The sequence below is a fragment of the Botrytis sinoallii genome (assembly GCF_014898435.1).
Source record: "Botrytis sinoallii strain Bc 23 chromosome Unknown BSIN_009, whole genome shotgun sequence".
NCBI lineage: Eukaryota > Fungi > Ascomycota > Leotiomycetes > Helotiales > Sclerotiniaceae > Botrytis > Botrytis sinoallii.
Genome location: NW_024066036.1, coordinates 460790 through 474681, shown reverse-complemented (window position 1 = coordinate 474681; position 13892 = coordinate 460790). Strand labels below are relative to the sequence as shown.

General features: G+C 35.8%; 1 protein-coding gene across 1 annotated transcript; it reads left to right on the top strand.

The window, feature by feature from the left end:
• Positions 1-3486: 3486 nt before the first annotated feature.
• EAF02_005740 (uncharacterized protein) lies at positions 3487-5696 on the top strand (the record flags this gene model as incomplete). The annotated part of the gene is made up of 2 exons (XM_038901788.1): positions 3487-5398; positions 5491-5696. The coding sequence occupies 2 exons, from the start codon at positions 3487-3489 to the stop codon at positions 5694-5696; spliced, it is 2118 nt and encodes a 705-aa protein (XP_038758005.1).
• Positions 5697-13892: the final 8196 nt, after the last annotated feature.

Here is a 13892-nt window from a genome sequence, read left to right as displayed (position 1 = left end):
TACCAATGTTTTTTGTGTTCTTCCTCTCCGTTCTGACCAATCAGAAAATTCCTTTCAAAAGGAAAGAGCCGCACCATCACCATCACCATCACCTGCACCATCGATCTCGCCCATCCATCACCCCATACTCAAGAACATCGAGGATAAAAAATTCACTTCATTCATTAATCATGCCACGGTACATTCAACTCCGACTTCCTGACCAATCATCAATTCAATAATTCAAATAGTATTATGTAACTTGAAAATTACACTCCGAGGCCTTGAAATGACAAGACATGGATATCAGGAATTGATATTGATGGGATTCCTTCATCTCATTTGATCCTCACTTGATCACTTACCTACGAACAATCAATTATTTGATTAATATCTTTCGATGCCAAGCCATGAGAGAAGATTGCCTAGGGATAAATCAATCTTACAGCTTGACTGATTCTTTTGATGACTCGGGAATGTTCAGGAAGCGTTGGTATCTCATCCGATATATCGGTTCAGGAATCCTTGCTTTATTGGTTGAAACGTTTGAAGGAAGCTAAAAGGATCGAAGTTCGATATTAATACAGTGCCGGCGCTAGCTTGAGCAACCTTGCAGGATTCTTTCAATCCTACAGATCTCATTTCCTCGATGCACCTTGCCGATATTAATGTTACCCTCGTCTGCTAACGGCGTTTGTTGCGTGTAATTATATCATTGAACAAACGCGGGAATCGTGTACGCTCATGGTGTGCAGGGCGTTTTTATGCACAGCTAGAGTTGAGATCGGGAGCCCTAACAAACCAGGAATCCTTGAGGTTTGAAGGAGGCATTCCTCCAGGTTCCATGAAAGCTCTTCTGTGGTTTGCTACAACCGGCTTCTTGCATGACGGGGCTTTACTGTACTTGTATACAGTTGAAGTATGCCTACTCGACAGCTTATCGGGTAGTATGCCATTCAGTGATGACTCCCAGATCCGTATCCTCGGTGAGATCGGATGTTTACTTGTCTGGCAATTCGCAATAATCCTGCGACCATGGAATATTTCACCCCAATCGAGCGCCAAGGGCCAGTAAGAGTCGGCATCAGAAGAAGTATGCAGCCTCGAAGTCGAGCTTAATATCGAAAGGACCCTGAGATTGATATCTGGTGTGTGTGATATGACTTCGTTACTCTGACATCCACATTACCAACTTTCCAAAAGGTAGCGATTTTCCCATGAAGCTGCGGATCGTCGGCTCCAAATAAAGGCCGCCGCTTCCTCCGTGATATTTTGAAACAGGGCGATTATATGTATTCATATGTGGTGGTGTGTTGACTTTCCATTTCAAATCCACGTGAATGGTTCAGGAGGTAATGTTGTAATAATCCTACTTCGCCCCATTCTCTCGCTCCTGCTGCCTGCCGTCGGTAGCCGATACATTTGAATGTTAATAGGCAGCAATCCAACTTCTCGTTTGATTTTCCGATTCTCTTCTCACCTATACTGATACTTTCCGGATGAAGCTTACAAGCATATTCATTTGTTGCTGGGCTCGTGGATCGAGACAACACCAAAGTAAAGTCGAACAAATTCTCTTGAGTGTCCGACATAGAGGTCAGCATTTAGATCAGATCCTCAAATCCTAAGTTCTTCGACAGCTATATATACGGAGTATGACTCGTATAGCATTCACGAGTGAATAACAGATGAAACCCTTTCAAAATAGCCTGCCTCCACGGCAGTGGTCCCCGAAGGGCCAGCGGAGCGACATTCTATTTCATGCATGATTATTGAATTGATGGGGGCAAGCCCCCAAACCCCCTTTACCTCGCTGCGCTCGAGAACATATATATACAATGGTCGGATAACTGAGTAAGTGAGAAAATGGTGATCTGTTATCCCCAAACATGTAGATCTTGGTTATTTGGTGATCATCGTTGAGCTAATGATTTCAGGAAACCCGTGCAGTTTAACTCACCGATATCCCAAGCCGAATACGGGCACCAAGAACAAGCTATGTGTCAAATTCAAAAGATCGCTTAGAACTGCAGCAATCATGTGTGTCTGACACTGACAGGAATGTATAAAATTTGAGTTTGATATCACGATCTTCGGACTGCTTTCGAAATCATAAATCTCATGTATCCCATCGGACGGGAAGGGTCCAAGGTATGTATATATGATATCAGCTTGTTCGACTCGGTGGTATTCCGGCATACGAAGTACAAATAAGCACTCGAGCCACTGAACATAAATGATCAACATGGACAACATCTCAGCCCCAGAGAAAAATGTCCCATGGGATAAGAAAAAGGTGGGGTAATTTCCAAGTCCTGGAGTGCTTTTACTCATAAAGTGTTCCCATTTCCCATAGTTCAAGAAGAAGTGGAATGACTTTTCCGGATTAAATAAATTTTGATTTGATTGAATGAATGACTTTTTGGGTGGAGTAATTTAATAGTACACCTAGAGACCTACTAGAGATGTAAGCCCCTTTTTCCGGTTATTCCGCGCCTATTCATGTCATCCATGTTATTGCTGTTCTCGATCTTCTCTTGACATACCTACCTACCAGTGTACTCGTAGTACGTTGGCGGTAATATTTCTATCTTCTATCATGTGCACCCAGATTATGCAAGCGCAAAGCCCAACATTCTCCTTTTTCCATTGGAGGAAGAATTTCTTGGAAGAATGGAAGATTTAGGAACAGGGGCGTAATGGTGTGTAATGGTGTAACGGAGAAAGATCAGAACTTGTGAAATGCGCTTGGCCCAATATGTACATCCGGGTGCACGTTCCTTGATTGAATGGTGGGAGAGGTTTGGTGGGAGTGAAAGTGAAGGGTAGTGAAGGGTGAGGTAGAAAATGATACTTTAAACAGAAGACATAAGGTTATAGATATTGAATTGATATTGATATAGATATTGACATGAATATACATATACATATAGTTTTCCCCTCAATGTAAATAGATGATTGATTCTTTGACCTTTTCTTCTTCTATTATCAAATATCATACATTGAATCATTCAATACCTACATATATAAGATTCATACAATTCGACATTCCAGATTTTATTCTCGAATTCAATCATTTGCATTTAATAATTCTTTCAAGTCTCCCAACCCAACCTCAATACCACTACCCCTCCTAAAAGAACCAAGCTTTGAAACCAACCTTGGAATAATTCCTTTTGATTTTTGGTTGATATCCCTCCCGACTTCATAACTCAATTGAAATCTGTTAGTTGGATCAATAAAGCGGGCTGATCTGCATTCAATTAATATTTAGCAAGTTTGGCATACCAGGCGCTTTCATCATCATACACAACCAACCCAACACGAATTAAAATCTCCACTTGGACTTTGCCTGAGATCAGAACGACTTTGCCGCTCCATAACTCTCCAACTCTCCCCCAACTCCCCATTTCTCCAACCTTTCTCTCTCCATTCCTCGCAACCTCCTCTTGCTCCTCTTCTCCATCTCCCCACGAATTTCCCATCCGCATACTTCATTAATTGATAATGGCGTTCCGTCAGCGCCTCGCAAAACCTTTATTATACACAATTGGAGCTACATCAGTCGGTGGTGGCGTCCTCTACTACACATACCGACCACGAAACATCCCCGGTGCAGATTCCGCAGTCGTTCCTCCTTTCGGCGCAGATGGCCACTTTATTCCTCCAAGATTCCCCAAGATCAAGAGCAGATTAGAACAAATTGCAGATTTGAAGAGAAGTGGAGGATCTCAAGGTTCCATCAGTGTGCCGCAGAACGAAGACGATGTATATGATTTGTTGGTCATAGGAGCCGGAGCCACAGGTGCAGGTGTAGCCCTCGATGCGGCAACGCGCGGATTGAAAGTGGCAGTGGTCGAAAGAGATGATTTCAGCAGTGGCACAAGTTCCAAGAGTACAAAACTGGTACATGGAGGTGTGCGATATTTGGAAAAGGCAGTGTGGGAGTTGGACTATAATCAATATGCGTTGGTGAAGGAGGCATTGAGGGAACGAAAATACTTTTTGGATACAGCACCACATTTGTCGAGTTGGTTACCGATTATGTTGCCTTTGGACAAATGGTGGAAAGCACCTTATTATTGGGCAGGTACAAAGGCATATGATTTCTTGGCTGGAAGTGAGGGTATCGAAACGAGTTACTTTTTGACGAGGAGTAAGGCTCTCGATGCTTTCCCTATGTTGAAGAAGGATAACTTGGTTGGAGCTCTGGTTTATTACGATGGTGCTCACAATGATTCGAGAATGAATGTCTCGTTGGCTATGACTGCTGCGTTATACGGAGGTACCGTGGTAAATCATCTCGAAGTCACCGGATTGGAAAAGGACGCCAATGGGAAGCTATGCGGTGCAACCGTTAGAGATTTGATAGATGAGAAGGATGGAAAAACGTCAAAAGAATTTAAAATCAGAGCAAAGGGTGTGATCAACGCAACAGGTCCTTTCTGCGATTCAATCAGAAAGATGGATGATGAAGCGGTTAAGGAAATTGTAGCACCAAGTTCAGGTGTTCACGTTATTCTTCCTGGTTATTACAGTCCTCAAAAGATGGGTCTTATTGATCCTAAAACCTCAGATGGGAGAGTCATTTTCTTCCTTCCATGGCAAGGAAATACAATCGCTGGTACAACAGATTCCCCTACTAAAATCTCATACAACCCAGTTGCATCAGAAGAGGAAATCGATTGGATTCTTTCGGAAATTCGAAGATACCTTGCTCCAGATATCAACGTTAGAAGAGGTGATGTTCTAGCTGCTTGGTCAGGTATTCGTCCTTTGGTTAAAGATCCAAATGCGAAAAACACGGAATCCCTCGTTAGAAACCATCTCATCAATATCTCACCATCAGGTCTCTTGACTTGTGCAGGTGGTAAATGGACAACTTATCGTCAAATGGCAGAAGAATGTGTCGATGAAGCCATTTCGGAATTTGGACTCAAGACTAAGCCAGTAAGAGATGCACCAGATGTTTCAGGAACTCAACTTCATGATGATGGTGCTCATCTCAATGGTACTTGTCAAACTCATCAAGTTAAATTAGTCGGTGCACATGGATTTTCGAAAACTCTCTTCATTAACCTTATTCAACATTTCGGATTGGAAACAGATGTTGCCAAGCATTTGACTGAGAATTATGGTGATAGAGCTTGGACTGTCGCGTCACTTTCTTCCCCTACCGAACAACGATTCCCAGTTAGAGGGGAAAAGATTTCTCCACTTTATCCATTTGTGGATGGTGAGGTTAGATATGCTGTTAGACATGAATATGCGCAAACCGCAGTTGATGTGCTTGCGAGAAGAACTAGATTGGCATTTTTGAATGCACAGGCTGCTTTGGAGGCGGCACCAAAGGTTATTGATATCATGGCTGGAGAACTTGGATGGAGTAATAAGAGAAAGGAGGTTGAGTGGACTGATAGTAAGTTTTTCTCCGCGAATCCCAAATTCTGCCATTCCGTCTTCTTCTCCCCATCTTCGGACATCAGTAAACACTCACTAACAATGAAACAGCTGTCAAATTCCTCGAATCAATGGGTCTTCCTAAATCTAAACTCACGGCTACGAGAAAACAGGTTGAATCGGGGAAGTTGGAATTCAAGGATTCGGTGGAATATAAAATGTATAGTAGACATGATCAACCAGGAGACGAGCTGGAAACAGATCTTAAATTTGGTGGAAAGGGTGGGTTGAAGAGTGGTGCTGCGGCGGAAAAGTGAGTGGTGTTTTATTGAGGTCGATGTGTTGATGTGATATATGAATAGAGTAGATTAGGGAGGGGGGGAGTGAGAGAGGAATTGTGGATTTGGGGGATTTGGGAGAACTGATATCAATTGATATCAATTGATATCAATTGGTGTATGTATGTATGTATGTATGCATGGGTTTGCGATGGATGGATGGATGGATGGATTATTTTTATAGTTCTTGATGCTTGATGTTAAGGTACCTATGATAGGATAGAATGGGATAGGATAGGATAGAATAGCGTGGATAGAAATAGATGGGTGTGGAAAAATGAAAAGTGGAAAGTGGGAAGTAATGAATATTTTATCTATTTGTTTATCTTTTGGTTGTGATTTTGTGATTTTGAATAGTTGGAGGGTTGAAGCTTGAGGTTGGAGGTTGGAGGTTGGAGGTTGGAGATTGGAGATTAGAGATTGGAAATTAAAGGTTAGAGATTGAAATTGGAGATTAAGATTGGAAATTGAAGATTAAAGATTGAAGATTAGAGATTGAAAATTGAGATTGAAGGTTAAGGGTTCGTTCGGATCGATTTTTTATTTTATTAATGAAATCTCTAATAATAATAAAATGGCAAGGGATTTGAAATATTGAAGCTAATATATATTTGAATGAAGTTAATATATTTGGGGTAATATTGAGATATGCGAGATTAAATTGAAAATGAAGAAGATAATGTTTTTTCTTAAATATATTTATTCAATTATATTTCAAAAGTTGTTATTGGTTATTGTATAAGAAAGGTTGAGAAAATTTGTTATATTTGTTATTTTTGTCACGGATCGCACCCAATCGCAGCTGCGATCGCTCACGTGCGCGCTTGCGCACATGCACGATCACGTGTACATAGCTAGTATATAGGAGCGCTCTACGAGCGTTTTGCTCCCGATTCTGTAGTTGTAGATTCTAAGGATAAATTATACCCTACTCTCACAGTTCTTTTAAGGCAAAGTATTATATTATCTATAACTCATTATATAATCACATAGTCATCTAATAGCTAATTAAATAATATCTTATAATTATAATATCTTCTTGGGTATATCGAGGATGTTTGATATTATTTATAAGAAGAAGACTGATTTCGAGTAAATCTACTTAATGGAAGATAATAAACCTCTAACATACAGAGTTATAAGTACTACTATTATATCCAATCTATTTACCTTAAAGAGACTCCATCGCTCTCCCTTTTTCGCTGGCCGAATGCTTCTAGCTGATAACAGTCAATCTCAATAAAGCAACGATTACAGTCCTTATGATTCTAATATAAATACTAATAAACATGGAAAGAGTAAATAGTCTGGAAACGACTCCTCGATCAAGGCATTAATTCTCGAGGGTAGTATGCTGATGTACATTCTCCTGTTATAGAAAGAACAAGTGCTGATTCTTAAAGACTTTGAGGATTTATAAAACGAAATTGCAAGACTCAAAGACAAATTGTTATAATGTAGTCTTAATACCGCTCACTTATCTCAACCTCCAAAATACCAATAATAACATTATGTAGATTCCCTTGCGAATCGCAGAGTTCGAACTCCTAATATTCCAGTTGATTTTATTAAAAGGGCATCTCCTATTATCGAGAAAAGGAAGAATAAGAAAAAACCCCTGTTCGTAAAGTCAGTCTTTGCAACAATCCCTTCCGAGTATTGATAACAAACCCCTTTCAAATCCAGTCGCTCTGTTGAGCAACTTACAAATTCACTGAATATCTTATTCTCATTTATTTATTACTGTAATAGAGTATCTGTACATTTTGAAGCCCATTAATCTTTTATTTAAACTCAAAGATAATATAGAGCCGAAAGCAAGCCTCTGGTAGCTATTGGTCACTGAGCAATTCGAACTTTACAAAAATTCGCTTATTTCGGAAGTATAATAATAATCTTATATAATAGATCAAACAAAAGGAGAGGCACAAGAATATATATTCTCGCTATACATTCAAATCCCTTGTTTAACAGAACAGCAATTGATCGATCAGCTTACAGCCATTTACAAGAACCTGGTTGAAGCCGATTATACACAAACTGAGTACGAATACTAGGTTATGCCTAATAATATTCAATAAAGAAACTTTCTAGTATAATATTATAGATTTAGACTATTAGCTATATAGACGGAAATCATTAATCCAACAACTCTCCTTCACAATCTGAAAAGAAAAATATCCGATTTCCTTCAACAAGCTATTAGCCTCCACATTAACAAATACTACACTATTGAAAACCTGGCTATCAAGCTTACTAAAATCGACAAACTCGAAGTTATACTTCGAGAATGCAATTGTTACAAAACAACTAAAGAGATATCTCTTAGAAAGCTATCTAGTAACACCAATTCGTCAACTACCCCTAGAAGCACTCTCCGTTCATCGAGTAATTCGAACCCATCTACTCAATTTCATATCCAATATCCTTCTTATATTTCTATTAACTATACAGAAACCTTCAAGCCAAACAATACTCCATTTCCAGAAAACAATTTCAATTATAATACTACTACCCCTATATCAAAAGTGAATCCCAATTTCACATCACATACAAGTAATATAAACGCTATAGCCAAGATCCAAGAGATTAGAGAAGATAAAGAGTTCTATGATATAGAAAAGAATACCGAGGAGGATATAAATCAAGAAGTGCAAGCAGAAGTTATCGAATTCGCTTATACTGCCGAAGACCAACATTTAAATCAATATGCTTAGATAGAAGTTCCCTTCTAAACGCGATCCGGAACATGAGATTCCTTGATTTAACAAAACTAATGGAAAATAATTCCATAAACCTATTATGTATACTTTCAAAGAACGGATATTCATATAATATTCAATCTCTTATAGATTCCAAAGTGAATGACTTTGCTTTTATTGATAAGATACTCCTTTTATTATTATTTCCTATATTCAAACCCCGCTTCATATTATTCGAACCATTAATTGAAGTCAAAAGCTATAATGGTGTATAAGGTGAAGCTATCACTCATTTCATATTTTTTAATTTCACAATTGATGCTTAACAATAGTCTTATTTACTATTTCTCATTACCGATTTGGGTTTACATAATATAATCCTAAATTACAAATAATTGACAGAAACCTGAGTTAAAGTTGATTGTTTTAATTGATACCTCAAATAGCTTCCCAAGCATTCTTCTACTATTTCTTTATCAAAAAATATACTTTTAATCAGAGATAGTCTTCAACAATTCAGAATTAGTTATTTGAGATAAAAAGATACTGATAATCGGAATACCCAATTGAAAGAGATGTACTATTGATTTGATAATGGATAACCAACTATAACACTGATTGTATCTGAGATATTTATTATTCTTTTCTAAGAGATTAATACAGTAATCTCAGATGCGATTAAAGCTCAGGTTCCAGTCAATCTAAAGAAGAAACCTATTCTTGATCAAATTTTTATTCAGTTTGTTTACGAATTCCTTTCACTTCATATCTCCAATACATTCGATATTTATACACTCAAGCCAACTCAATTTCAACTCATTTGCAAAAGAAATAAGGATCATAAGATCTTTATAGTTACATATATAAAGATTAATAATATCATTTCGATTTATAAATCTAGTTAAGACAATAACTATCAAATCTTAATTACAATTGTTACCTTAAACAGTTCTAAACTAGAAACTATCGCTACTCTCAATTACATTATCGCAAACATCGAGACGGAGTTTCCAATCCCCAAAGTTTACCAGCAATATCACTAAGCATTCTTCAAGCGCAAGTCCGATATCCTATTTCTTTCCCAATTATATAATTACAAAATCATATTTGAAGGAGAAGATAAAAAAGCTTTTAAATATAGTTTCTTATATAAGATATTGCTTAAACAGCTTGAGGTTACTAAAAAATATATTATAGAGAACCTTATCAAAGGATTTATAGAACCTAGCCAAACACTGTTCGCAGTGCCGATTCTTTTTGTGAGAAAGCTGAATAGAAGCTTAAAATTCTATATAGATTTCCGACTATTCAATTTTTTAATATACAAAGATAGATACCCTTTACCTTTCATTGACGAGATACTTGTATGACTCATTGGTATAAAGGTATATACCAAATTAAATATTCAATAAGCGTTTTATCACATCTGTATGAATCCAACTTCCGAAGAATATATTACTTTCTGTATTCGATATAATTCCTACAAATACAAAGTTTTACCTTTTGGACTAACAAACGGCCCTGCAACTTACCAATGATATATGAACAATATCCTATTTGACTATTTAAATGATTTCTGTATTACTTACCTCAATAATATTCTTATATATTCTGAAAACGAAGATGAACACGAAGAATACATCAAGCATATCCTCAAATGACTTAAGTCTGCTGGCCTTTAAGTAAATTTCAAGAAGTGTAAATTCAATATCAAATATATAAAGTATTTAGGTTTTATTATCTCTACAAACAGTGTACAAATCGATTCAGAAAAGATTGAAGTGATTACTATTTGGACTTATTTTATTATCATAAAGGGTATCCAATCGTTTTTAGGTTTTTGTAACTTTTATTGCCGATTCATTAAGGATTATAATATAATAGCAAAACCTCTTTATAAACTTACAAAAGCAAATATCAAATTCCATTTCAATAAAATCTATCAAATTGCATTTGATATATTTAAAGATAGATTCATCTCCGCTCCTCTCCTATAGTATTACAATTATACACTATTCTGTATATTGGAAATCAATATATTCGATGGTGTAGTTACTAACATACTATCTCAAAAGTATAATAATAAATGATTATTAGTTATTTACTTTTCGAAAACGATAATTACTGCTAAACTGAACTATAAAGTTTATAATAAAGAAATGCTTGCAATTATTAAATCTTTAGGCTACTGGAAAGCCAAACTTGCCGGATCCTTATATCAGATTAAAGTGTATATCGATTATAAAACGTTCGAGTACTTTATATCTATCAAACAGTTAAATATTCAATAAACATACTGGGCAGAATTACTCACCGATTATAACTTTATTATTATATATCATACTGAAAAGAACAATCCACTTGTAAATACGCTTACACGCTGTACTGATAAATTAAATCAACAAAACAGTATTAAGAAGAAGAATCGTTTTTAATAGCTTATAAAAGATGATCAAGTGGATATAAAGATTATATACGAATCTCTATAGCAAGACTCGGATATAGTCACAAATATTGATATATATATAATCACACCGCTTTTCAATATTGTAAATCATATTATTAAAGCAAATAGATCCTATCCAAGTTTAGAAGCTCTATGTATTCAGATTATCAAATCGCACAAGCATCTCATATTCAAAAAAGGACTCTTATTTTATAACAATCGACTTTATATACCGGACATCGAAAATCTGTGAACCTATTTGATTTACGAAGTTTACGATTCAGTCTCCACTGTATACTCTAGTATCAAAAAGATCTATACTCTTTTGACCAATTAATACTATTGGAAGAATATAAACGATACAATCGACCAATATATACGGAATTGCTATAAATGCAAGCACAGCTCTGTATCAAAAGATCGCACTCCCGGTCTCCTCCATCTGCTCCCGATCTCTATATAAGTATAGCAACATATCACTATGGACTACTACAATTTCAATAAGAATAAATATAATTACAATAATATATTTATTATTATTAACCAATTAACTAAACAAGCTATTTCGATACTCTATTATAAATCAATCGATTCAAAAGATCAGGCCTATTTGTACCTATATTATGTATACAGATACTACAATACCCTGGAGACTATAATCTCTAATCATAATCCTCAATTCATATCCAAATTCTAATAAGAATTCAATAATATCTTAGAAATGCAAGTCAAGTTATCTACCACTCACCATTCACAAACTGATAGTCAAATTGAGATTTATAATCAATATCTCCAATAATACTTATAACCCTTTATAAGCTATTATCAAGATAATTAATCTAAATTCCTATCAATAATAAACTACACTCAATTCACACTTCCCCATAAATCATTAGATAATCAAATCCCATACGAGACTTTGTATAGCTATCTACCTCGCAATCCCTGGGATTGGAAACTCAACTCCACTATATCTATCAACGATTTGAATATAACCAATGCTAAAGAATATACCAAATACAATAAACTAGCATTCGATTAAGCAAAAGAAAATATCTTATATATACAAAAAAAGATATCTCGATCGGCCAACTTATATTATTGCTTAGTCGACTTCAACATGAAAAACTACATATAGTTCAATATAAGGGACTTTCCGATATAACAATCATCCAAGAAACTGAATTACCCTATTTAAAGGAGATTTAAGATCATTGGTTGGGCTGAAGATTCCTTTCGATTGGACTTACCGCCTATTATAAAAGTCCACCCTGTATTTCCACCTAGCAAACTTCACAAAACAACAAACAATCCATTTTCCAAACAAATCCTTAAACCACCGCCCCCAATAAATATCACCAATAATACCAAATAGGAAATAGAGCGTATTCTAATTGTAAAGAAAATATACCGACAGTTTAAGTACAGAGTATTGTAGCTGAACGCTAATGACAATCTCACCTAATACCCCGCCTCTAACTTAAAAACTACCCCACACCATCTCCATAACTTCCACCTACAAAATCTCACTCTACCAGGACCCCCTATACACCTATCGAAGTGGATTTGTCTCTACAAAAATGAAAAGAATAATTACGATTTTATAGATAACAATCAATATATAAATGAAAAAGACAGAAAGAACTTCTTTAATTTATTATTGTAATAAAGAAAATCCTAATTGCATAAAAGATTGAAAGCAATCAGACAAAGATGAAATATCAATAAAGAAAATCTTTTCCCCTACCTAGCAGATTTAAACTAAGCTAGAAAGAAAGCCTTTACAAGTATTAATAGTTATAGTTGGGCGAGGTATAATAGCAAAGATTGGATAGTTTAAACTGAAATACCAGTCGAGTTCCCAGTCAATAGTGATGATAAGTATATACAGAATAACCATAAGCCGAAAGACAAGACAACCCTTAATTATAATATGTGTAATAACAAGACCAAGCTAATGTTTAATTGTATTCAACCGCTTGCGAGCTACCAAAAGCTCTGCTTCCATCTGAGTTACAACAAGCTAGTGCTACTACTCCAATTCGTTTCTTTGCACTGTAATCTCTGTTATACAATGCTTCGCAGCTTCTCGAGTAAGGATAAAAGAAAGTATTTCTTTCGAAACACAACTCTTTAATTTCTTTTGTATATTAAGCTATCTCAAGAGTTAATTTTACTAAAAGCTAGTAAAGTTGTAACTTACCTCTGCTATGTTACTATACTCAGTAATAGCCAATTGATATTGGAAAAACATTTTGTATGTATCTCTGTCAGGCAAGCGTTTATACTTATACTTGCCAGCCAGATAAAGTAAACAACGAGATTAATCAAACGATTATCCAGGAAGTCGATAGCAGACGTTATCTCCCTTGTCGAAAATATAACTACGTATACAGTCAGCACAAACCTAACTGTTTTCCTAAATATATTATTCCTGTTGTAGTACTGTTTTTTTTGATAATCTCTTATTTAGAAATCTCTATTCATTAATGTTAACAAAGCCAACACTTTTGTAACAAGATATATCGAATTTGCAATCAGATTAATTTTGATGTAAGGCTTTCAGGATATCTTCCTCAATTATCTTGTTATCATTTTCGAGATTACAAAAATAATATATCGTTATGGTTAACTTGTCAGCAAACTTTTTTTCATAATTATTAACACGATTGATTAAGGGATTGTATTCTTCCTTCGAATTCTATCTCGAAAGACAATAGAATGGATATATTCAATAAGCATATCGAAAATCGATTCCATCTTCAAGCATATTACCTTTAGCATTTGTAATCGCATTTGTTAGACAAGCCAATTGCAAGCTGGAAATATTAAAAGAAAGTCTTATTTATATGCATCTTTGTTGTCTAACCCATCTTCCTCATCATTCTCCTCCTCGCCAATAGGATCACTATTACTCCTATTACAGCTCGACTCCTTTTCTTCCTCAACAGAATACTTGCCTCGTACAATAGAAGAGGTAGATATTCTTTTCATTGCAAGCTATAAAGAAGCATATCAGTAAAACAA